Source organism: Phacochoerus africanus, chromosome 1 (genome assembly GCF_016906955.1).
Source record: "Phacochoerus africanus isolate WHEZ1 chromosome 1, ROS_Pafr_v1, whole genome shotgun sequence".
Classification (NCBI taxonomy): Eukaryota; Metazoa; Chordata; class Mammalia; order Artiodactyla; family Suidae; genus Phacochoerus; species Phacochoerus africanus.
The window spans coordinates 45,372,477-45,397,429 of NC_062544.1; the positions used below are offsets into that span (position 1 = coordinate 45,372,477).

Consider the following 24,953-nt stretch of genomic DNA (forward strand, 5'->3'; position numbering starts at 1 on the left):
CCACCCCCAATATAAAATAGCAAGCAGATCATTTTTGTTTAAGAGTTTATTTTGGTCTCAGGTAGCTAGAGTGTGGCATATCTTATCAGCAGATGTAATTTTTTATAATGTTATTTGATACTTTAAAATTTCTTTGGGTATTGATCTATGAACTTGGAAAGTATTTGGAAACCTTTTTATGCCTTTAAACTCATTATACTGCTGTGTGCTCACATACACACTCAACTAGAATCTGGGAAGGCTGTAACTCCCATTTTACAAGAGTCAGTGAAAAAGAAAGAGGACGGTGTCACTTGAAATGTTTTCTTGGAGAAGAATGTCAAGTGTGTGTTTGGTCTTTTAATGAGACTTGTGAGGGAAGCTGGCCCTGAAGGTTTCCTGGAGAGGCAGGACTGGGAGGCCTTGTCAGCTGATCTTTGCCCTCTGTACCCTTTGGCTTCAGTGTTACATCCCTGCTTTTATTATAGTAGCTTTTTCTCTCTTTGAAACTATTTTACCCTTTTTAACATGATGGATGTTTTTGATTCTAGGACTGTTTGATGAAAATGCAGACTCTGTCAGATATTCTAATTGGTGAAGTTTTTATTCTTTGAACAAACCATGTTTTCTGTCCTCCATGGATACATCATTGTCTACTTATTAAGACCCAGTTTATTTGAATAGAAGAAAAGAAATAAGGTCTTTTCTGTCAAAAAAAATGTAGACAAACTATTTTGGCTTAGCTACTGCTTTGTAAGGTATCAATTGATCTAACACCTTTTTTTGTGGTCTGGAATTAGATGTTTTAAGTTGCTCTCCATTTGAAAAGGAAAAAAAGAGGAAGGTGTTTTTTAAAACAAATATTTTACTGTGATTTACCATTTTATTTTCTGTTTTACTTCGTTTAAAGTGCCCGGTTGCTGCTTTAACATTGTTTTTCTGTTTCTTTTTCAGATGATTGTTGGAGAAACCCTGTCTGTTTACTTTAACCTCTTGCACTCGAATTCCTTTATCAGGAATAACTACATAGCCACTATTTACAAAGCCATTGGAACATTTTTATTTGGTGCAGCTGCTAGTCAGTCCCTGACTGACATTGCCAAGTATTCAATAGGCAGGCTGCGGCCTCACTTCTTGGATGTTTGTGACCCAGACTGGTCAAAAATCAACTGCAGTGATGGTTACATTGAAAACTACATATGTCGAGGGAATGCACAAAAAGTGAAGGAGGGCAGGTGCGTTAAATTTTTAATGCTTGTTTTATCTTGTGTATTCTTGGAATAGAAGGTTTCAGTGATTGGGGGATGAGCTATCCGCTAGCTTAGAGAGGAAGCTAGTATAATCTCTAGGAGGTGAATCGAGATCGTGTTTGATCTATTTTTGCTACTTATTCTTTTTTCCCATTTTATTCCTATACTTAAGAGCATTTAAGCAGCTCTTTTCATTATCAGTGTATAATAATGTAAAAGGAACCTTTTAGATCATGCAGTCCCAGGTCAGGAAACTTTTTTTTTTAAGTGCCAGATAGTAAGTATTTTAGACTTTCTGGGCTGTATATTGACCACTATCCAGTAACTTTGCCTTTGTAGCAGGGAAGAAGCAGTCAGAGACAATCCTGAATGAATGGGTGTGGCTGTGTTCCAGTGAAACTTTAATGATTACATAAACAAACTATAACTCGTAGACTGCCCTATGGATTATAGTTTGCTTACTTTTTTTTGCTTTCTATGGCCACACCTGTGGCATATGGACATTCCCGGGTCTAGGGGTTGAATCAGAGCTGCACCTGTCAGCCTACACCACAGCCCCAGCAACACCGGATCTGAGCTGCATTGTGACTTACACTGCAGATTGTGGCAATGCCAGATCCTTAATCCACTGAGTGAGGCTTAAATTCTCAGAGAAGAAAATGAAATTATTTGAATGTGTCTTAAGAGAGCTGTTCTTGAGAAGGTTTTGGTTCCAAGGACTATATGATACTGAACTGTGTTCATCAAGACAAGGCTAGGTTTGATTCACACGAATCTAGACTTGAGACATAACTCTACGGCTTATTCACTGTGGCTAAGAGCAAGTCATTCAACCTCACTGCTTAACCTCTTTGTCTTTATTTATATATTTTAGTATAAAAATTTTTTTTTATATAATTTTTTTATTTTCCCACTGTACAGCAAGGGGGTCAGGTTATCCTTACATGTATACATTACAATTACATTTTTCCCCCACCCTTTGTTCTGTTGCAACATGAGTATCTAGACAAAGTTCTCAATGCTATTCAGCAGGATCTCCTTGTAAATCTATTCTAAGTTGTGTCTGATAAGCCCAAGCTCCCGATCCCTCCCACTCCCTCCCCCTCCCATCAGGCAGCCACAAGTCTCTTCTCCACGTCCATGATTTTCTTTTCTGAGGAGATGTTCATTTGTGCTGGATATTAGATTCCAGTTATAAGTGATATCCTATGGTATTTGTCTTTGTCTTTCTGGCTCATTTCACTCAGTATGAGATTCTCTAGTTCCATCCATGTTGCTGCAAATGGCATTATGTCATTCTTTTTTATGGCTGAGTAGTATTCCATTGTGTATAGATACCACATCTTCCGAATCCAGTCCTCTGTCAATGGACATTTGGGTTGTTTCCATGTCCTGGCTATTGTGAATAGTGCTGCAATGAACATGCGAGTGCGCGTGTCTCTTTTAAGTAGAGTTTTGTCCGGATAGATGCCCAAGAGTGGGATTGTGGGGTCATATGGAAGTTCTATGGATAGATTTCTAAGGTATCTCCAAACTGTTCTCCATAGTGGCTGTACCAGTTGACATTCCCACCAACAGTGTAGGAGGGTTCCCTTTTCTCCACACCCCCTCCAGCACTTGTTATTTGTGGATTTATTAATGATGGCCATTCTGACTGGTGTGAGGTGGTATCTCATGGTAGTTTTGATTTGCATTTCTCTTATAATCAGCGATGTTGAGCATTTTTTCATGTGTTTGCTGGTCATCTGTATATCTTCTTTGGAGAAATGTCTGTTCAGGTCTTTTGCCCATTTTTCCATTGATTGATTGGCTTTTTTTGCTGTTGGGTTGTATAAGTTGTTTATATATTCTAGAGATTAAGCCCTTGTCGGTTGCATCATTTGAAACTATTTTCTCCCATTCTGTAAGTTGTCTTTTTGTTTTCTTTTGGGTTTCCTTTGCTGTGCAAAAGCTTTTCAGTTTGATGAGGTCCCATGGGTTTATTTTTGCTCTAATTTCTATTGCTTTGGGAGACTGACCTGAGAAAACATTCATGATGTTGATGTCAGAGAGTGTTTTGCCTGTGTTCTCTTCTAGGAGTTTGATGGTGTCCTGTCTTATATTTAAGTCTTTCAGCCATTTTGAGTTTATTTTTGTGCATGGTGTGAGGGTGTGTTCTAGTCTCATTGCTTTGCATGCAGCTGTCTAGGTTTCCCAGCAATGCTTGCTGAATAGACTTTCTTTTTCCCATTTTATATTCTTGCCTCCCTTGTCAAAGATTAATTGACCATAGGTGTCAGGGTTTATTTCCGGATTCTCTATTCTGTTCCATTGGTCTGTCTGTTTTGATACCAGTACCACACTGTTTTGATGACTGTGGAAAAAGCCTAAAACATTTTAAAAATTGATGTCTAGTTTTTTGTTGTGTTTAGAAATACAACAAACAGTTTTTATATTAGCCTTGTATCCTATAACCTTGCTAATATAACAATTTATTAGTCGGAGTAACTTCTTTTATAGGTTTCTCAAGATATTCTTTGTTCCTATTCATATTGTCTGTGAATGAAAAGAGTTATACATCTTTTTTTCCCTCCCATATTGCCATTTATTTCTTTTCTTTGTTATATTATACTGTCATAAGGCAGAAACTTAAATCCACAGCTATGTCACAGATTTTGATATGTTGTATCTTCATTTTCATTTAATTGGAAATACCTTCTAATTTCTCTTGTGCTTTTTCTCTTTGATCTATGGTTTGATTTCTGGTTTAATTACATTGTGATCAGAGAACACAATGTAATTTGTATGATTAGAATGCTTTTATATTTATTGAGGTTTGTTTCATTATCCAGCATGTCCTCGAGAATGTACCATGTCTATTTGAAGAAGAAGTGTATATTCTGCTGTTTGATGGTAGAGTATTCTGTAGATGTAAATTAGGTCAAATTGATCGTGTTATTCACATATTCTCTGTCTGTATAAATTTTTCTACAGAGATGTTTTTGCCAGTTATTCTTAGGAGTTTGAAAATTTCAATAATTGTTGAATTGCTTTTGTTCTTTAATTTCTGTCAGCTTTTGTTTCATTTATTTTGTGATTCTGCTGTTCAGTGTATAACATCTGTCACTGTTCTTTTTTCCTATTGTATGTACCCTTTTCTATATGAAATACCTCTGTTTCTAGATATATTCTTTGTCTTAAGTCTGTTTTGTCTGATAACAATATATAGCCACTTTAGTCTTTTTATGTTTGTTTGGATAGTATATATTTTCTGTAAGTAAAACTTTTAGTTTATTTGAATCTTTGAATTTAAAGTGTGTTTATTGGATATTTAAAGTATGTAAGTCAGATCTTGTTGATAATTTTTAATCTAGTGTGAAAAATCCCTGCTTTTGGATTAGAGTATTTAATTAATTCACATTTAATGTAATTATCCATGTGGATTTAGGTCTGCCATTTTGCTATTTTTCATTCTTTGTCTCATTTTGCTTTTTTTTTAAAAAATTGAGGTGCACTTGACATATAACATTGTATTATAACATTATATTAGTTTCAGGTGTAATTTCTTTTTTAAATCTCTTTTAATTTCTATTCTTCCTATATTGCTTTCTTTTGTACTGCACAAATATCTTTGGTATAAAATTTTAAGTATTCTGCTGACATTTAATCTAATTTTTCAGTTATTTTTTGATGTCTTTCTAGGGATTACATTTTTTGAACATAATTTTACCTCAAGTTAATGCTAACTTTCTTATGGGAAAATTAGCCTTTCGTACACAGTATAGCTCTGTGCCCCCAACCTCCACATACGCTTGGGTTATTATTGTCATATATATTACATCCATATATATTATAAACTCAACAAAACTGTGTTGTAATTTTTTTTGGGCTGTTTCCACAACATGCGGAAGTTCCCAGGCCAGGGATCAAACCTGCACTGCAGCAGTGACCTGAGCCATAACAGCAACACTTCTGGATCCCTAACTGCTAGGCTACCAGGGAACTCCCTGTGTTGTATTTTTTGCTTTCAAAGAAATTAATAGAAGAAATAGTGAAAGTCTCTTTAATGAGTAGAATAGGTAGTGGATCTTAAGAGTTTAAAGATACAGGAAAATACAAGTTTCTTTATTTATAGAACTGGATTTCCAGAATGCACAATAGAGGGACTGGGATTTAAGTTACCATCTGTTGTAATTTCTTTAGTATTTTTGTGAATCAGGTTTGCTAGCAACAAATTCTCTTTTTTTGTCTGGAAGTATCTTTGCTTTCATTTTTCAAGAATAGTTTTTCTGGATATAAAATTCTTTGATGGTATTTTCCTTTCCATATATAGAGTATGCTGTCGCACAGTCTTCTGGTTTCCATTTTTTCTGATGAGAGATCACCTATTAGTTGTAATCTTGTTCCCCATGATGAGATGTATAGTTTTCTCTCATACTGCTTTAACTAATTTTACTGTGATGTGTCTAGCTGTGGTTCTGGCTTTATATTTGTACTGCTTAGAGTTTGTTGAGCTTCTTTATGGTTTTCATCATTCTAGTCTTAGAATGAAACTCCGTACTTTTCCATCAAGCACTATGCCTATGTCCCCAAGAATATATTTCCTCTATCACCCAACAGAAAACAGACAAGATAACTCAAATGTTTTCCATCCACTAAGAAATTTAAGAAAGTCACAGTGATGATAAAGGTTTACCTAAACTCCAGAAAGTGTTTTGTAAATGATTGTTAAGGACACAATTCCTCACACATGCATTGTTTTCTCTGGTTCAGGCATGCAAATCTTAGCTCAGACTTTTCTTGTGACCTATCTTATTGAGAGATTTTTCTTTCTTACACAAGCCGTTTGAACAAAATTTGAAATAATATAATTGAGTTACAGTGGTATAAAAAGAATTACGTTTTCGGTCTGTGTGTCATACTCCCTATCTCTTCCTGGTATACCCGAATTGGCCAGCATGTGCTATTACTCTGATTGCACTGTTGACCTAAGTACATTGGGTTCTCACACACCATCATTTAACATTTCTACACCAACCCACTTGCAATTGTCCACTTAAAGTCCTGTGTAAAGGTTAGGAAAACATTCTCTTCCAGAGCATTATGAATATCTTAGATAACTCAAATTGCAGAGCTATGTGTATTACAAGTCATTATTACCTATAGTTTTCAATGGAGAATGTGTTGGTAAGTTTGGTGGTTCTGAAACAAGGATAAAAGAGAATCAACATAGAAATGAAATTTTAAGAAGACCCGTGTCTTATGAGAAAAACATGATTTCCATCAGTGTTTCTAGAATGAATTAGTTGTTGATAGTTTCAGAGCTGTGTAGCAGTGGTACATAACTGTGGGTTTGCATTGCTGTTCTGTCGTGGAGCATATTTTGGTTCATGCAGAAGACTTGCTATTCTTTTTCTCTTGAATTTTAAAGTCAGGATGCCAAAAATGCAAAAACATCTCCGTTTGGACATTATTTGTAAGTTTATTAGGATAATAGTGTAATCTGCTCTTTTACTTTATTTCTCTCCACAGCCTGCCCTCTGTAAGTTTTTAACTATAAAATTATAATGTTTGATGGAGAGAAGGGAACATAAGCACCCAAAATAGGTCATTTTTGTTGACTATAAATGAGTCAAAGTTGCATCTTAGGATGAGAGTACCCTTCTGCAATTTTGGTTTTGGTGTTGATTTTTTTTCCTATTTGTTCTCTTATTTTTCTCCGTCTCCTTTCTCCCCTCCTGCACATGTATGCACTCTTGTGTTCTGATATCCCTGATGGACTTTTACTGGGCTTCGTTTGTGGTGGCCATTGGGTCCTAAACATGGAAGTGAGAACATAATGGACTGTAATGAAATACCTTATAATTGTAATATCCAGAGAGTTCCTATTCATCATTTAAAATTAATACCTGGAAATTTACTATGAAATAAAAGGGGCTTATATTTTTTATAGTACAACATACAACTACCATTGGTTATAGCAATTAGAATAGCATTACTTTCATTTTTTTTTTTTTTAGGGCTGCACCCACAACATATGGAAATTCCCAGGCGAGGGGTCAAATCAGTGCTGTGGCTACTGGCTTAAACCACAGCCACAGCAATGTGGGATCTGAGCCATGTCTGTGACCTATACCACAGCCCAAAGCAACGCCGGATCCTCAACTCACTGAGTGAAGTCAGGGATCGAACCTGCATCCTCATGGATACTAGTCGGATTCATTTCTGCTGTGCTATGACGGGAAGTCCTACTCTCAGTTTTTGAAAAAAATTACTAATGGACCCAGGCAGTGAAGACCTGTAGCTCCCTTCCCAGGCCAGGATTGTCTTTAGAGAATCTCTAGACCAGTGGCCCTCAAAACATTAGTGGTTCATTAGCATCCCTTGGAAGGCTTGTTAAAACAGATTTCTGGGACTTCATCCCCAAATGTTTGATTCAGAATGTTGGGGGTAGGGCCTGAGAGTTTGTATTTTGAACAAGTTCCCAGATGCTGCTGCTCTTGTTGATCTTGGGATCACGCTTTGAAAACTAGTGCTTTTTATCACCTGGGTATGGGAACACAGCCTTGTATGACATCCACTATCGCAGTGTGTGAGAGCTGATATTTACCCTGGTGGGTAGGGTGAATTTAAGATTGTGCACAGTGAGCCGGTCTACTTACTATGATAATACAGTATAGAAAATACTGGCTTCTTGAGAGATTCACCTTTTTCTGGCTTTTATTTAAATTATATTTGTTTAAGCATAAACTTAGTGTTCCTGATCAATTCTGAGTGACTGATCTCTGGCTATATGAAGCAGATATTCAGTACAAAGTTGTTTCTCTTCGGGTTATGGCAGCTTATATTGCTTAGATATTTATATATAAAATAGCAGTGCAGCCCACATGTAGGTAAATAAAGCTGAAGTTGGAGGGTGTGCCTTCTATAATAGTGAAAAACCATTATAACTAGACTGACTGGCTGTGGTAGTAAGTATCTAGTAAAACCTGCTTTGTGCTTTGAGAGAATGGCTTCTTCTGTGTAGCTTCTGTATCTCTCACTGGATGAGCCTTTATGCTTTCAAAAAGATTTCATTTGTTCAGGCTGATCTGAATTTCTCACACATGTGTATCAATAAACTAGACAACTTTTTTTTTCTGCCACACCCACAGAATATGGAGGTTCCTGGGCTAGGGATCCAATCTGAGCCACTTTATACCACAGCTGCAGCAACAGCGAATCCTTAACCCACTGCACTGGGCCGGGAATTGAACCCACACCACCACGGAGACAATGCCAGATTATTAACCTACTGCTCCACATCAGTAACTCCCTAACAGCCTTCTTTTCAGTGTTATCTCTGTATGGGAATATAAAAATGAAAAATGAAAGAGGATGATTTTAAAAGACCCTTCACTCTGTGAATGGGCATTAGTTATTAGTGTATTTAAAAAAGCAGTGGCTTCAAGGCTAGCGCCTCTTCCTCCCTCCTCTGTTTGGAATATCACTACCTGATAGTTTAGCTTGTAGCTGTGATTGCTTATACCACCCTCTACGTCCATGTTTCTCACATATTAGCCACATCAGAATCATGTGGACAGTCTGTTAAATATAGATTGCTAGACCTTACCCTCAGAGCTTCTGATTCAGAGGGCCTGCGGTGGGACCCAAGAATTTGCATCTCTATGAAAACATTCTCAGCTGATGCTTTGGCTGCTGATCTGAGAACCACTGCTTCACCCTATTCCTTGAAGTTACTGAATTCAACTAATACCTGTTACTCTTAAGGCAGTGTAGGAACTATCAAGGTGTACCAGTTGCTCTTGTGGTGCCCACCGCATCGGAGCTGAGATATACTAGAGATTGTGTGGGTGATAGAAGTGGTACATGCCTTAAAGGAGTAAAGATAAAATACTTGATGAAATCAGAAAATGGAAATACTACTTCTAGTAGAGGAGGCATTTTGGAGGATGAGTAAGGTTTGAATGTGTAGAATTGAGATGGAATATGTCTTGGGTCCAGGGAGGAGCATGATTAAAGGCTGAAGACTTAAGAGTGTACAAGCAGTGTTTTATTAGCCTTAGTTTCAGTATTATCTGTTGGATTTTGGGGGTGTTTTTGGTTAGGCAGTCTGGGGCATAAAACTAAGGACACTTTACATCTTCATTAGAAACCAACAATGTGGAGTTCCTGTTGTGGCTCAGTGGTTAGCGAATCTGACTAGGAACCATGAGGTTGCGGGTTCAGTCCCTGGCCTTGCTCAGTGGGTTAAGGATCTGGTGTTGCCGTGAGCTGTGGTGTGGATTACAGATGCGGCTTTGATCCTGCATTGCTGTGGCTCTGGCATAGGCGGGTGGCTCTGATTAGACCCCTAACCTGGAGACCTCTATATGCCTCAGGTGTGGCCCCAGAAAAGACAAAAAAAAGAGAAAGAAAGAAAATGAAAATGTAGTTATACATGATAGTTAAATAACTCCATATGTTTTTATGCAGACTTATGATTTAGTCTGTGTTGAATTCATTCATTCCGTATACCTATATATTTTTAATGTGGTAATAAAAGCAAAAGATTTTTCCCCTCCTAACTTGGTGCCTGATTCATTTTCCTGAGAGGCAGAATGAGTTGAATCTAGATATGACTCTTTTGGCTGAGGTGCAAAGCTGGAAAAGGTAAGAGCCTTTCTTCACTTTCAGTGACTTGCTGCTACTATTTTTTGGTAAATATTTGTATACCTTAATTTATTTTAAAAGCAATCAAACACCTCCTCCCCTCCACACCCTCTCCAGCACTTATTGTTTGTAGACTTTTTGATGATGGCCATTCTGGCTGGTATAAGGTGGTACCTCATAGTGGTTTTGATTTGGATTTCTTTAATAATTAGTGATGTTGAATATCTTTTCATGTATTTTTTGTCCATCTGTGTGTCTTCTTTGGAGAATTGTCTGTTTAGATCTTCTGCCCATTTTTGGATGGGGTTGTTTGATTTTTTTTGATACTGAGCTGTAGGAGGTATTTATAAATTTTGGAGATTAATCTCTTGTCAGTCGATTTCATTTGCAAAGATTTTCTCCCATTCTGTGGGTTGTCTTTTTGTTTTGTTTAGGGTTTCCTTTGCTGTGCAGAAACTTTTAAGTTTAATTAATCCCATTTGTTTATTTTTCTTTTTACCATCATTACTCTAAGAGGTGGATCTGAGAAGATGTTGCTGTCGTTTATGTCAGAGAGTGTTTGGCCTATGTTTTCCTCTGAGAGTTTTATAGTGTCTGGTCTTATATCTAGGTCTTTAATCCATTTGGAGTTTGTTTTTGTGTATGGTGTTAGGAAGTGTTCTAATTTCATTCTTTTCCATGTGGCTGTCCAGTTTTCCCAGCACCATTTATTGAACAGGCTTTTTTTTCTCCATTGTATGTTCTTGCCTCCTTTGTCATGGATTAGTTGACTGTAGGTGCGTGAGTTTAGTTATGGGCTTTCTATCCTGTTCCACTGATCTATATTTCTGTCTTTGTGCCAGTGCCATACAGTTTTGATGACTGTAGCTTTGTACTATAGAGTGATGTCAGGGAGCCTGATTCCTCCAGCTCCATTTTTCTTTTTCAGGATGTCTTTGGCTATTCTGGGTCTTTTGTGCTTCCAAATACATTTTAAAAAATCTTGTTTGAGTTCTGTGGAAAATGTCCTTGGTAATTTGATAGGGATTGCATTGAATTTGTAGATTGCCTTGGGAATATAGTCATTTTGATAATATTGACTCTTACAATCCAGGAGCTTGGTTTGTCTTTCCATCTGTTTGTGTCATCTTTGATTTCTTTCATCAGTGTCTTACAGTTATCAGTACAGGTCTTTCTTTGAGAATGCTTTTAAAACATAAATTATTTTTTATTCACAAGAGAATAAATATATCTATCATTTCATCATTGTGGATATCATTTGTTCCACTAATCTGGTTGCCTTTGATCATAATGTAAAAAAGGTTTCTGGACATTCTACACACATTATTAAAATGTTTGCCACATTTGTTGGGAAGATGCATTAGGTGCTGCATGTATTTGTATACTAATAACACTTTAACCTTGCCCCAAAAGGGTTAAAGATTCTGGGTCACAGCTATGGCTCAGATTCAGTCCCTGGCCCAGGAACATCCATATGCTGTGGGTATGGCCATTTAAAAAAAAAAAAAAAGTAATCTTAGGGAGGATAGGAGTTTACCAGCAATTTTTCTTTTGTTTAGCTATGCCTGCTGAATTTTTATAGTGAGTATATCTTATGTAATAAAAACTAGAAATTCCTGTTTACAAAGTCTTGGCAGTTCCCACGCTAGGGGTTGAATGGTAGCTACATCTGTGACCTACACTACAGCTCACGGCAATGCCAGATCCTTAACCCACTGAGCGAGGCCAGGGATCCAACCTGCATTCTCATGGATCCTAGTCATGTTCCTTACTGCTGAGCCACAGTGGGAACTCCCTCATCCCTACCCTTTTGATGTAATGTAGGAAGAAAGTGTACTTACAGATGATTTTTCTATAAAGAAGGTTGGTGCTAAGATAGATGTGTTCATTGAGTTCTGTAGGTCTCTTTCCTTTGTGGAGAAAGGGCAGTTACTTCTGCCTAGCTGGTCAAGAAGTGTTTTTTGGAGAAAACAGTAATTGTTATGTAGTAATTATTAAAGAAAAGTGGGAAGCCCATCTCAGACACAAGGATGAATAAGCACAGAGCGCATGAAACATGGTTTGTGTTGGGAATTTTAACAAGTTTGGTAGCAGATAATGGTTCTAGAGAGATTGGTGGGGCTAATGAAGGGCCTGTTACTATGCATTCAGCGGTTTGTGCTAGTGAAGGATTTGAAACAGATTGTTTTTATACTTTAAAAAATATTTAGAGTTCCTCTCCTTCTAATGTAAATATAGGATAAAATCAGCATTAAATGTTGTGTTAGGAATTGATAGTTTCCTCTTACTAGCAGAAGGACTTGAGATACTGAAAGAAATGGGACTTTCTGCTTTTGTCCATTGTGTAGAAAGATTTCTCTAATTGAAATTTTGTGGCACCTGCTAGTTCTGTAACATGAGCTCTACTAGATATCATCTGGTCTAGTCTGAAAGGAACCAAGAGTGACCCGTCTGGCCAGCTTCCTGTTTGACTCTAATAATTTTCATCTGTGTGGACGTTTGCCTTTTCTCTCACCACTGGCAATGTCTACTTCAACTCAGATCTAAAGTTTGCATTGGTGCAATCCTGGGATTTATACTTCCTTCCTCCATTACATCAAAAGGGTTGGGGTGAGGAAGTTTGACAGTTTTATTGGTCTTGAGGCTCATCCTCCTTGACCATGGTAATCAAGGGTTAGTGGTGATTTCATGATCTGCATTAGGGTTGGAAGTGGAGTGTACAGCTAGATGCGAATAGGATTTCCTGGCCTTGATGTTGTCTTTTGGGGGAGGGCTTAAACTAGACAATCTCTTGATCTTGCCTCTAGCTAGCAATTCTGCCTCTTAAAAAGAGAAACAACTTTGAAAGTGCTTTAGAACTGTCTCTTCCTTCTGTATTATTGAGATCTTTTACCTTTTGGCAGGTAGTCTCCTTGTTTAGTGTGTTTTAAAAAGGGAGTTGGTAGGCTGGGTATTATTAGTTGCCAGATTGGAATACCTCACAGTGTGTCCTTTGTTTAATCTACCACTTGACCTTGTTTCCTTTTTAACTGGCTTAGATAAGGTGACTTGGTGATTTGGAGTCTTTCTGCACCGAGTCTTGAATTTTTCTCTCATGCCGACTTGAGAGAAAGACATGTGACTTCTCTTCCCTTAGTACACCTATTTATGTTTTGCTCTATCAGTAACCTTTGTCACACCTACTATCTCCTCATCTCTTGTTAGAGTCACGGAGTTTCCCTGATGGGAATTTGGAACCATTTCTTCCCATCATCTGACTTTTAAGACACACTGAGTTCTACTTTCCTTTATCTGAAGGTTCTCAGCAACTTCCTACTTTCTAGATTCCTGCTTTTTGCAAGATTCTTCCCCAAACAAAAGACACATGATTATTTGTTTTTAATCAGCAAATGGTTTATTACATCAAAAGTTTAAAATACTCTGTACATGTACCAATTGTGTCCTCCTTTTTTCTCCCTCTTTTTTCATCTTCCATGGTCCTGCTGGTTTTTCTCCTTAAGGTTCATGATCTCATAGCTATAGGATGGTTCAGTATATGATTAACTGATGTTAGTGACTGCAGTGGTGTTTGATGCATTAATATTAGTGAATAAAATAAAATAGTCACATGTGGCTTATTTCAGATAGGCATATCACTTTTACATATAAAGTGGCTTGGTTAAAACTAACCTCACATAGTGCAGTAGGACTTTAAGTGGAAATAAAATCAAATCATTATAAAAATAATTCAAGGAATGTATGACAGTTTTTGTTGCTGATGACATGGTTTCCCAATCTGTGACTGGTTCAAGAATGTAAGATGAACTTACATTATTTTTTGCTGTATTTTATTTAAATTTTGGTTGGGATCATCTTATGTTCCTTCACCATTTATTACCTTCATTTTTGCCTCTGTACCCTTTGGGAGGAGAGATACTCTGTAGTTCTTGTGTTTCTAGGCATTTCTAGAAATCTGATCTCTAAAAAAATCTTCCTTGTCCAAACATAGTAGTAAAGTTAACATGTTTATTGGTTCTGATACTTGTAATAAGCATAGCGTTAATATATTGAATTTCATTGGTTTTAAATTATGTACATATATATTTATTGGAAACCCAACTTGTCATATTTAAAAACACATTATAAATGTCCAAATATTTCATTGAGAGATGTGGAAACAGACTTCTAGGGCCTAAGTCACTGCTGGGTTGTAGGCAGGTAGGTAGGGAGCTATGTTTGTACTCCAAGTAGTAGCATGCTTAGCAGAGGAGCTCTCGGGGAAACTGTTGCTCAGGACGAGGAGTTTGGAGTGGGGTGTGTATGTGTAGTGGGGAAGAGGTTTGTAAGACATTGGTACTAGGCATAGCAAAAATACTTCGATTATCATTTAAATATATGTGTATGAATCCCTGTAATAACAGGATGTGTTTCTACCATTATTACTGTAAAATATGAAAGGTTTTTAAATCTCCATTTGATAGTTTTCTCCAGAGCCACTGTTAACAGTTTGTGTATCCTTTTAGTCAATTTCTGTATATTTCTTTGTTAAATGTGAAATACAGTTTTACGTGGTTTACATAAATGACATTTAAAAACGTGTCCTGGAGATAATTTTTGTCAGTTTACAGAGAGTTAATTTAATTCCTTTTAGCTTATGTGTAGTGTTCAGAGAAATAGTGATAGAACCATTGTCTCAGGTCTTTGAGTGGCTGGCCGTGTTGCAGCAAACATCTCTGTGCTGGTGTATATTTCTCTGGGATGCCTTGATGTCTGAAGTGGAATTACTAGGTCAGAAGATATGTTGGTTTTATATATAGATAGGTACATTTAGATAGATGTTGCCAGACCACCCTCTGAAAAGTGTGTGCTCATATTAATGCAATATAAAGTACCCATTTTTTCCCGTTTCATAACCTACTTGATTCCCCAAGTATCTTAGAGATTTTTTAAAAATAATAACTTGATGTCTCATTACTTAAGCTAAATTAGTACAGTTATTGGTTGTAAAAATCCTTTTGAAGTGAAGTAGGATGATTACTGGGGAAATTGTTCATTAAGGGTCATTCCTTGTATGTCCATTTGTGTGGGATATATTTTAACATTTTTACGGGATCAGTCCATGTTTTAAGGGTTATCGCAGAAGGGAAATTTATCATGTCCTTCAAGTTAATTGCTGTTATGTAAACTTTATAATCAGGAAATAACATTTGGAAAAAATGCCTTGTGTGCAATTTGACTTCCTTTTTTTTTTGGCCTGTAGAGTGTACAAAGGACAAATGTTCTCTTAAGATGAATATTTACACATAGACAACATCTGTCTTGTCACGGATTGTTTCACTTCTTCATATATTTACTTCACACACATTGCCAGTCTTTTCTTTCTGAGGCAGGTTCCCTGCCTGCAGATGGCAGGATAAGCATTGCTGCTGGGCTTGCCTGATGTTCACAGGAATGTTATCATGGCACAGTGGAGAAGAGTTGGGAAGAATTAGATTTAAACCTCAATGATGTGGCTTTTGAGCTAGTTACTCAACCTCTGGGAGGTTCAGTTTTCTGTGTAAAATAGGATTGACAGTTCCTATTATGGGTTTTTTTTTTTTTTTTTTAATGTTATGCCTGCACCCTTGGCGTATGGAAGTACCCGGGCCAGGGATCAAATCTGACCATAGTGACAACCTACGCTGTAGTTGCAGCCACCTGAGCTACTGCAGTTGGATTCTTAACACACTGAGCCACAGCAGAAACTCCAGTGGGGCTTTTGTAAAGAATGGAAATACTGTGTATTAATAAGCACCTGCACATAGAAGGTACTCAATAGCTTGTAACCATTAGAAGTCTTTTGACAAACTCTCTGCTTCAGAATGCTTTACAGATCAATTTCAGGATGATTTTTAGGAGAAAAAAGGAAGTTCTTCTGATTTGCAGCAGAGCCACTTTGGCATACCCAGTGAACTGATGGAAGTAATAATTGGAAACATTTGTGAGTGCCGGCCACTTTATAATTAAAAACAAATTGTTTTTGCCAAACTCTTGTGTCTCATAGTACAGCAGTTTTGTTTTAGATAACATTTTATCAGTTCTAAGTCTTGTTTAAACAAAGACTGCTTCTATTTCTGGCAATATGGAGGCTTAGAAGTGCTTAATGATACAGTTGAGCCAAACATGCTAGCTGGTAAATCACACATACACAGAGCTATGTTTGTATTATATATTCAAATATAAATAAATCTTAAAAACACATGTAAATCTTTAAATAAATAGCTGAGCTGGCGGGAGAGTAAAGGAATTTTATGAGGCACGAGTCAGTTAATGCTATAGATTTGATATGTGCCTTGAAAGTCCTGCCAGTCCTGGTAGTCTAGAGCCTGAGTTTTGATAGTCTCTGAATATGGGGCACAGAAGACAAAGGCTGAGGCCAGAGAAAGACAGATGGAAGGCTCGTGGTTAATATAAGGACTCCCAAAGGGCAACATCCTCCCTGGGTAACTATCCAAAAGAATTCTGAGTCACAGTGCCACGCTCATACTCTTCAGGGGCCAGGATTCATACTATCTGTATGGCTTAAAGAAAAGAAAATTTAGAAGTTTTAAGTGGGTTGATAGTGAATCGAGAAGAGACCATTTATTTCTGGAAGAATTCTCTTTAAACCAAGGACTCTGAAGATTGCTCACAGATAAGTCCAAAGAATACAAGCTCATGTTCTAATATAAATGACAGTACAAGCTACTCAAAGTGAGAATCAGCAGATGAAACAAACTATACAAACTCTCAAAGACTGGAGATATTAGAATTACCCTATAGAATATAAAGTCAGTATGTCTACTGTACAGAAGTAAATAAGAGGTTGAGAATATGATGTAGGATGATCAAAATTGGACAGATTCACAAAAGATCCAGAGAGATCTTCTACAAATTCTATATATATAGAGAGAGAATAATTTAAACAAAAACAGACTAAGCAGATTAGACTCAGTGGATGGAAGGGAAGATAGACCCAAAGAAATGAAGATTAAAAATACAAAAGAAAGGTAAAGAGGTATTTAGGGATAGAATGAAAACATCTAACATGTTGAATCAGAATCTCAGAAAAGGATAATATAGTGGAGGATACATAATATTCAAAGAAATAATGACTGAGACCTAAAAACTGGCGAAGTCTCCAAATCCTCATAGGAAGTCAATGAATACTAAACCAAATAAATGAAAGTCACACTAGAGACATGAGAGCGAAACTGTAGAATATTGAAGACTTTGTGGGTGGGGAGGTAATTATAGAGAAAAGACAGATAATTCAGAAAGGAATGGACAACAGGTGACTCATATTTTAATAGCAAGAGTAGAAGCCAGAAGATAGTATGATCATGTCCTCAAAGTGATGAGAAAAGAACCCCATCAACCTAGATTTCTGTACTCAGGGTATCATCATTCAAGAATTAATGCAAGGTGGAGTTCCCGTCATGGCTCAGTGGTTAGTGAATCTGACTAGGAACCATGAAGCTGAGGGTTCAATCCCTGGCCTTGCTCAGTGGGTTAAGGATCCGTAAGGATCCAGCTTTGCAGTGAGCTGTGGTGTAGGTCGCAGACTTGGCTTGGATCCCGTGTTGCTGTGGCTCTGGTGTAGGCCAGTGGCTACAGCTCTGATTTGCCTGGGAACCTCCATATGCCTCGGGAGTGGCCCTAGAAAAAGACAAAAAAAAAAGAGAATTTATGCAAGGTAAAGATATTTTCAAACTAAAAGAAAAGTTAAATTGCAACTGTTTAGTGAGTATGGAGGAGAAAAGGAAGAAAGTTGGGTGGAGAGGGAAGAGCAGGGAGATGATTAGGAGGTAATTTGTGATTTAACCTCCCCATAAGCTCCAGTATACTTAGTAAATTCCATTAAAAAATTAAGAAACACTTTGTGTGAGTTGATTGCTTCTGACGACTGATAAAAGCTGGATTTGGCTGTCTTTGCAGTTTATAAGGCTGAACACTAATGCCGATGTTGGAACACACAGCTGGAAGAATGGTGAATTGAGGGGTATGGGAAGATGGCTGTGCACACTCTAAGGTTATGATACTGGGGTTGAGGCCATGTTTAATGCGCTCTCCCTGGAAAAAGGGATGCCCTGCCTGACACATGTAAGAAAACACCCATGCTAGATTTGTTACTTGGAATAGAATCCCATTCATAGTAAGTTACATAGTCAAGACCAGTCTGCTTGCTCACTGTTTAATAATAGACCATGCCCCAGAGTTAGTGCAGACAGCTACGTTTCAGAATATATTTTTATCTCTCTATATATTTTCTTTTTCAAAAGTCTTTCCTAAGCTTTGATGTTCCCATATCTGTCTCCTTTGATCGGAGGGGCTTTGGTGAAGTGAGATGGTAGTCTAGGATTGGTTAAAATCTAAGAACAGAACAGGGTTCTCAGACCAGGGCCCAAATCTTAAACATCTCAGTTGAAGTCACTGTGATGAAAAGAGTCTGCATTTTGGCTACTCTCTGGATTTTATTAAAGTACCCATACAGTTTGATTTGTTCATTTGTGAATCATGGATAAAGATGCCCTTATGAACTGTATCTCCTAGAGACCCCAATAAAGAGTCAGATTTGTATGGAATATGAAGGTAATTTGGATTCATATTTTCAGTGTTTTATTCTGTTTTCTTTTCATTGGGAATGAAAGTCAGTATTACCGTGACATGTTTGAAAACTTACTGTGGGTGAAGACTTAAGAGACTGGGGTCGAATCGAGTTCTCCCTTTATATCTTTAATCCCTGTCTGTCAAAGTCAGAGCCAGACTTCTTTGGCTGATCTTAAACTGGATAAAATATACGTTTATGGATTCAGAATAAAAAACTCTAAAACCATTATGTTTTCAACTAATGAAATCACCCTGTGAATTAATCAGAGCTGTTTAGAGCCATTACATGAGTTTGGAATTTATAATTTTGTGGCACAATCTACAGTAAATACACTGAAGTGTTAGTGAAAACTTTTACGTGGCTTTGAGAACATTTCTGTGATCATGGTCATCGGCTTAATGGGGTTTGACAATCCTTGGAATTGGATTTTACTAACTTTAGACTTTTCAATATAATTGATTGAAACTAGCCATAAAATGTACAGAACTTTGCTCAAATTATATAAATCATATTTTAAATCAAAATAAGGGTTTGCATTGATCTCTCTATAGCCAGGTAGTTGGAAAGGCTGATTTATTTTTCTTGCTTTTACAAGGATTAACGCAGAATAATTACCAGGTTTGATTACATAAATCCTAGTTTGCATAGGAAGTTAGAATACTTTCTTAAGAATGTATCTGATTATATAAAAGACTGTCATAATTCTTGGTAGAATCATCATCGATATATGCTTCTTCATCTCTGCCTTCTACTACTTTCGGTTGCCAGACATACACTCTTGACTTTCTGATATGTGTTTTAGGAGTTATTTCTCCTCTCTGAATTGGAGGAACGAATACCTTTTGAGCCAAGGGTGTCATAAGTAAAGTACTTAAGAACCTGTTCCTCTTGGTTTTGTTCTTAAGTGCAGTAAAATTAAGTTTTGCAAGCATTCTGTAATTTTTAGGTGGAAAGATGATACCTACATGTTGATAATATTGAAAGAGGTGGTTCATCTGGTGCAGGACTATTAGTGCACAGTTTAAAAATAAATGTTAAACAAGAGCACTTAATCTGATGGGAAATCTAAGGCAAGATGCTAAAATTTATCTTTAAAATTTTTTAATTTATTTTTTTAAAGTAGTCAACTCATGAGTATTCCAAAGCAAGTATTTATTGCTGCTATTCAAACCCTTCAAGTGGCAAATAAAACTTAAATCATGGTCACATAAGTTTTTGTGTAATAAAGTCAGGCCATTTATAGCTAGTTACGGCTTGTCATGTATTACTTCAGAAATGTTTGGCAAGTTTGTTCTCAGTGACTCATTACCCATCCTGAAAGTATCGATAAAATGACACTGTGTAGAAATCAGACCTCAGACCCTCATAGGATTGTTCATTTACTGTCTGAAGTTCCCTCTATCTCTCCCTTCCAATTTCTCAAGGTCGGGGAAGGACATGTATACCCAGGTGGTTAACGTTATGAAATCACAAATATTCTTGCCTCAGGGAGAGAAAATTGAACGTATCTCTTCTTTCTCTTCTAGATTATCCTTCTACTCAGGCCACTCTTCATTCTCCATGTACTGCATGCTGTTCGTGGCAGTAAGTATTTTGTGACTGTGGATGGTGGGTTATGTGCTGCATACTTTTGTAGGTGTTCAGCCTTGGTGTCCTCTCCTGTGCAGCTGCCTCAAGCATTCTCATCTGCTTCATGTCTCAGTCAGCTGGACCCCACTGCTAGCTGCAATAAGAGGAGGGATGGATGCCTGTGCTTCTGCCAAAGCCAGTTACAATCATTTGAAACTAGTTTTGTCCTTCATTTAGAGGAAGCAAACAGGCATATTGTATAATAGGCTGCAAAGTGGGAACCTTCAGGATAATAGGGAATCTTTACTTTTGAAGCAGGTCTTTTTCTCACAGTGGTGGAGGCCTAAACAGATAATCAGCAAGTCTGCATGCCTGGTGCTAAGATTTAGGTGGTATGTCCCCTTACTTGGGACATATTTTCTCAAGAGCTTTTCTGGAATATACAGACAGCTTCTGTGTAATCTCAGCAAGTCACTGATCTGAAATACAGGCTCCTCACAACCTGCCCTGACTGAGAGCCCTGGCCTCATCTGTGCAGCGTGGGTGCCCAGCAGCCTAGTTTCCCCTGGGGCTGCTGGGGTGAGGAGTTTTGATTATTGGACTTGAAGGCAGCTGTTGTTGCTCCTATTTGAGCAGGTCTTACTTTCCTTCTACTTTGTGAAACATTTCCCAGATTGCTTTCCATGGAACTAGAAAGGTTTCAACTTCAGGAGAACCAGTTGCTGCTTTAGGAACTTGTCATTTTTACAGTCTCCAGGTCCAATTCTGATTGCACTTGCATTATATGAAGTTGACGGTGAAGAGTTAGAGATTGGTACCCGTATTTTGCATATCTGGCTAGAGACCAAAGTATGTATCAAGAGTAATTGATGCAAGGCGTTCACGTTGTGGCTCAGTGGCTAACGAATCCGACCAGGAATCAAGAGGTTGCGGGTTCGATCCCTGGCCTTGCCGTGAGCTGTGGTGTGGGTTGCAGACATGGCTCGGATCCTGCATTGCTATGGCTCTGGCATAGGCCGGCAGCTACAGCTCCGATTTGACCCCAAGCCTGGGAACCTCCATATGCCACGGGAGCGGCCCGAGAAAATGGCAAAAAGACAAAAAAAAAAAAAAAAAGAGTAACTAATGGAAGACCAGCCAGGCTTTAGGGCACACACAAGGAGTCTTCAAAGATCAATTTAATTGACTCATTTTTTATAATGTCCTATTTTTTATAATGCATCTCTCTGTATATATAAAATTATCAAAATTCGATGGGAAAAGAGGGAGGAGAGAATCTCTACCCTAACAGATCAGCTATAATTTTTGTCTTGCTTTTCTTTGTAAGTAGATTTTTATATAGTTAGGCTGTGTAAATTTGTTGTTTCCTGTTCTCCCTCTGATGACATTGAGTGCTGGATGATATTAAATTCGTGACGTGGATTAAAGATTCACAGTGTGTAATGTTAAGAGTAGCCTGTTGGGGAGTTCCTGTCATGGCGCAGTGGTTAACGAATCCGGCTAGGAACCATGAGGTTGCGGGTTCGGTCCCCGCCCTTGCTCAGTGGGTTAACGATCCGGCGTTGCCGTGAGCTGTGGTGTAGGTTGCAGATGCAGCTCGGATCCCGCGTTGCTGTGGCTCTGGCGTAGGCCAGTGGCTGCAGCTCCGATTCGACCCCTAGCCTGGGAACCTCCATATGCCGCAGGAGCGGCCCAAAGAAATAGCAAAAAGACAAAAAAATTAAAAAAAAATAAGAGTAGCCTGTTGGGAGTTATTTGGTTTCATTTAGAGAATTTAACATCAGTTTTACCAGAATCTTGCTTTCACTTGAAAAACCATATTCTAAAAATTAAAAGAACATAAGATTTATGAAATGTAAAAGTTGCAGATGTGCACTTTAAAATTCAAAGCCACAACTTCAAAACCATTTCAGTAGAGCTAATTTTTGGCTTCTTCAACATTTCTGGAAATTGCAAGGCTTTCATCTTAATTTCAGGAAGCGGCAACAGGGTACCAAATGCAGCAGAATTTAGGCCTTCCTTTTAAAAATATTCACCCAAATGTTTCTGAAAATGTGCCATGGGAAAGGTGACTTCTTTGAAGGTAGTAACAACAAATATTCTTCCAACATCCTCTGTTCATTTATCTTACTAGTGTACAGTTACCATTCTTTCTAAAGGGAGCTACCATACTTTTTGTTTTTAAGGCTTGGGGACTAGAGGTGAAGGGGAAGGCCGGCGATGGCTAGAGCCGTTAATATATCCTGAGAACTGTTCCCCAAGCAAAGTTCGTGACTACACTGAATGTATGCCCAGGGCCACATGTCACCAGGGCAACTTTTGTGGTTTGTAATTTACCTACCAATGTGTCAGTATCTTGATGAGCATGAACTAAGAATCTGAGGGTTAGTTGGGTTTTTTTTGTCTTTTGTCGTTTTAGGGCTGCACTCTTGGCATATGGAGGTTCCCAGGCTAGGGGTTGAATCAGAGCTGTAGCCACCTGCCACAGCCACACCAGATCTGAGCAACATCTGTGACCTACACTGCAGCTCATGGCAACGCTGGATCCTTAACCCACTGAATAAGGCCAGGGGTCAAACCCACATCCTCATGGATCCTAGTTGGATTCGTTAACCACTGAGCCATGACAGGAACTCTGGGAATCTGAGGGTTGGTTGATGTTGATGACTTGCGTTAGACTGCTCTAAGTTCTAACTTTCTGATTGTCCCCACGGAGTAAGAGAGGAGGAATGGTTGCCACCCCATCACAGATGGGGAAATGGGCCTTGGGAGGAGGCTGCTAAGGTCTGTAAGCTCTCTGGTGATCTCTTGTTAATCAGGTTGCCTTTCTTTGTTGATTTATTTCTTGAGCTGAACCCTAGTCCAGTTATTTTGGAGGTCAGGTGATACAGATCTCTGAAAGTAAAATGGTGACAGAGAACTTCAACTCACTGTTTCTTTTTTTTTTGGCCACGCTTGCGGCACGCTGAAGTTCCCTGTCCAGGGATCCAATCCAGTGACAATGCTGGATCCTTAACCCGCTAAGCCACCGGGGAAGTCCTACTATTTTCATTTTCAAAGGATATTCTCAGATGTGTCCTACTCCATGCCTTATAATTTTTGTTGCTCTTTTTCTTTGCTCCCTTGAACCTTTTAAAAACAGCTGTATATTCACTCAAATAGAGTTTCACTGAACTCTTCTGTGAAGTATGAAATTAACATGTAGAGGGCCTCAGTGGTTAGCCTGCTCTGTGGACATCCAGGAGCAAATGAGACAAACTGGAGATATAAGCAGAGAGCATATTACCTCAACGGTAGTTTGGTTCAGTATGAGCCATTTAGATGTAAAGGAATAATGCAAAACAAACAAAAAAAAGTTCAGATAAATAGGTCTGTCACAGATCAAGGCCTTTTTGGAGAAGCAAGCCGGCCAAAGCAGCCATGCATTGCGTTTCACTGACTCTGAGCAGTGCAAATATTTACTTGAGGTGAATGTAAACTCCAGCTTTTATTTCAGCCCCTGAATACACAGATGTCTCCTTGCTTTCCAGCTTTCGTATTTGTATGCAACACCTAGGCACCCCCCCCCCACCACCACCAAATTCCTTAGGCAGTGACTCATCTCGTTCCCCTAGGCATCTTGGCATCACGGGTCAGTTTCAGATTTGGGTGGAGATGTACAGTCATTTAAATCTTCTGAGGATGGTCTTTGATAGCCAGAACTTCCCTGTCAAGAATTCTGACACCCAGAAGTTAACTTCTAGTTAAAAATATCTGTTAAAATACCCAGACCTTTGTTCTCCTCCAGCAGGTAGCGGAGCCCTGCACACTTTACAGCACCTCACGTTGGACCTGTGGAGACAGCCTAGGCTGGCAGGCACCCAGAGCTGGGCTTCTCTGCACGTAGCCAGTTAATGTGCTTAGTGATTCCAGATTTACTTGATTATTTAGAAAAGAGGCACAGGATGAGACTGTCCTTTTTTGAACACAGTAAGGAATGTACTAAAGTACTTTTCTCGGCACTGTAATATTGAGGCTGTAACCCCGGATTGTTTAGGTCACTGTCTGTTATGAAATTTCTGTGTAAATTACTACAGTGGGAACCCAAGTACCCCTCAGGGTCTGTGTTTCAGCTTGACTCCCTGCCCTGCCACAGAATGCCTTTCTCTGGGCCTCACCCCGCCTGCTTGGATAGCTGCCTCAGCTCAGTCTTCCTCAGACTCTGAACAGCACCTACTTCCCTCAGGAAGTGCACAAGCCTTCTTCATCTGGCATTGACTCTACACTGCCTAATACTGTTGCTATTTCATGAAGATGTTTCCCAAAGTGTGGATGTGATTGGGCAAGTGATCCATAAACTACATGAATTTGGCAAATTTTAAGGTGGGATTTGGGATCTAAATATAGGAATACTCTGAATCCTTAAGATGGCAAAATTAGTCTAGATTAAACCAAGGCCCATCTTAGGGTGCTTTCCTGGCCCAGTCTCTTAACAAATGAAGGTGGAACAATACAGTGTGCTGGCTCAATCTTAGGAGTGATGTTTCAAAGTAAGTAGACCAAAGTGTTGAGCATCCTGTTGTTAAATCTAGTTCAAGGATTGGCAGAGTTTTTGTTATAAGTCCAATAATAATTAGGTTTTGTAAGGCAGGTAGGTGCAATCTCAATTGCAAATTTTTTTTTTTTTCAGATAACCCTTTAAAAATGTGAAAATGATCCCTTGACTCTAGTTGAAAATGGGGAAAAAGAATAGAGTACAGACATTATCTCATTTTATTGTGCTTCATTTTCTCATGCTTCACCGATAGTACATTTTTTGCAAATTGAAGGTTTTTGGCAACCTTGAGCAAAGCAAGCCTATCAGTGCCATCTTTCCAACAGCATTTGGTCACTTTTTGTCTCTGTGTCACATTTTGGTAATTCTCAAAGTATTTCAG

The 24,953-nt window shown here is 38.3% G+C and overlaps 1 protein-coding gene across 2 annotated transcripts in view; it reads left to right on the top strand.

Annotated features, from left to right (window-relative positions):
- The window catches only part of PLPP1 (phospholipid phosphatase 1), a 98,390-nt gene that overhangs the window by 68,760 nt on the left and 4,677 nt on the right, over positions 1 to 24,953 (top strand). For both annotated transcript variants that reach the window (XM_047760075.1, XM_047759985.1), the window contains 2 exons: positions 934 to 1,214; positions 19,995 to 20,052. In XM_047760075.1, the coding sequence (XP_047616031.1) occupies positions 934 to 1,214; positions 19,995 to 20,052 (339 nt within the window). The remainder of the gene's footprint in view (positions 1 to 933; positions 1,215 to 19,994; positions 20,053 to 24,953) is intronic.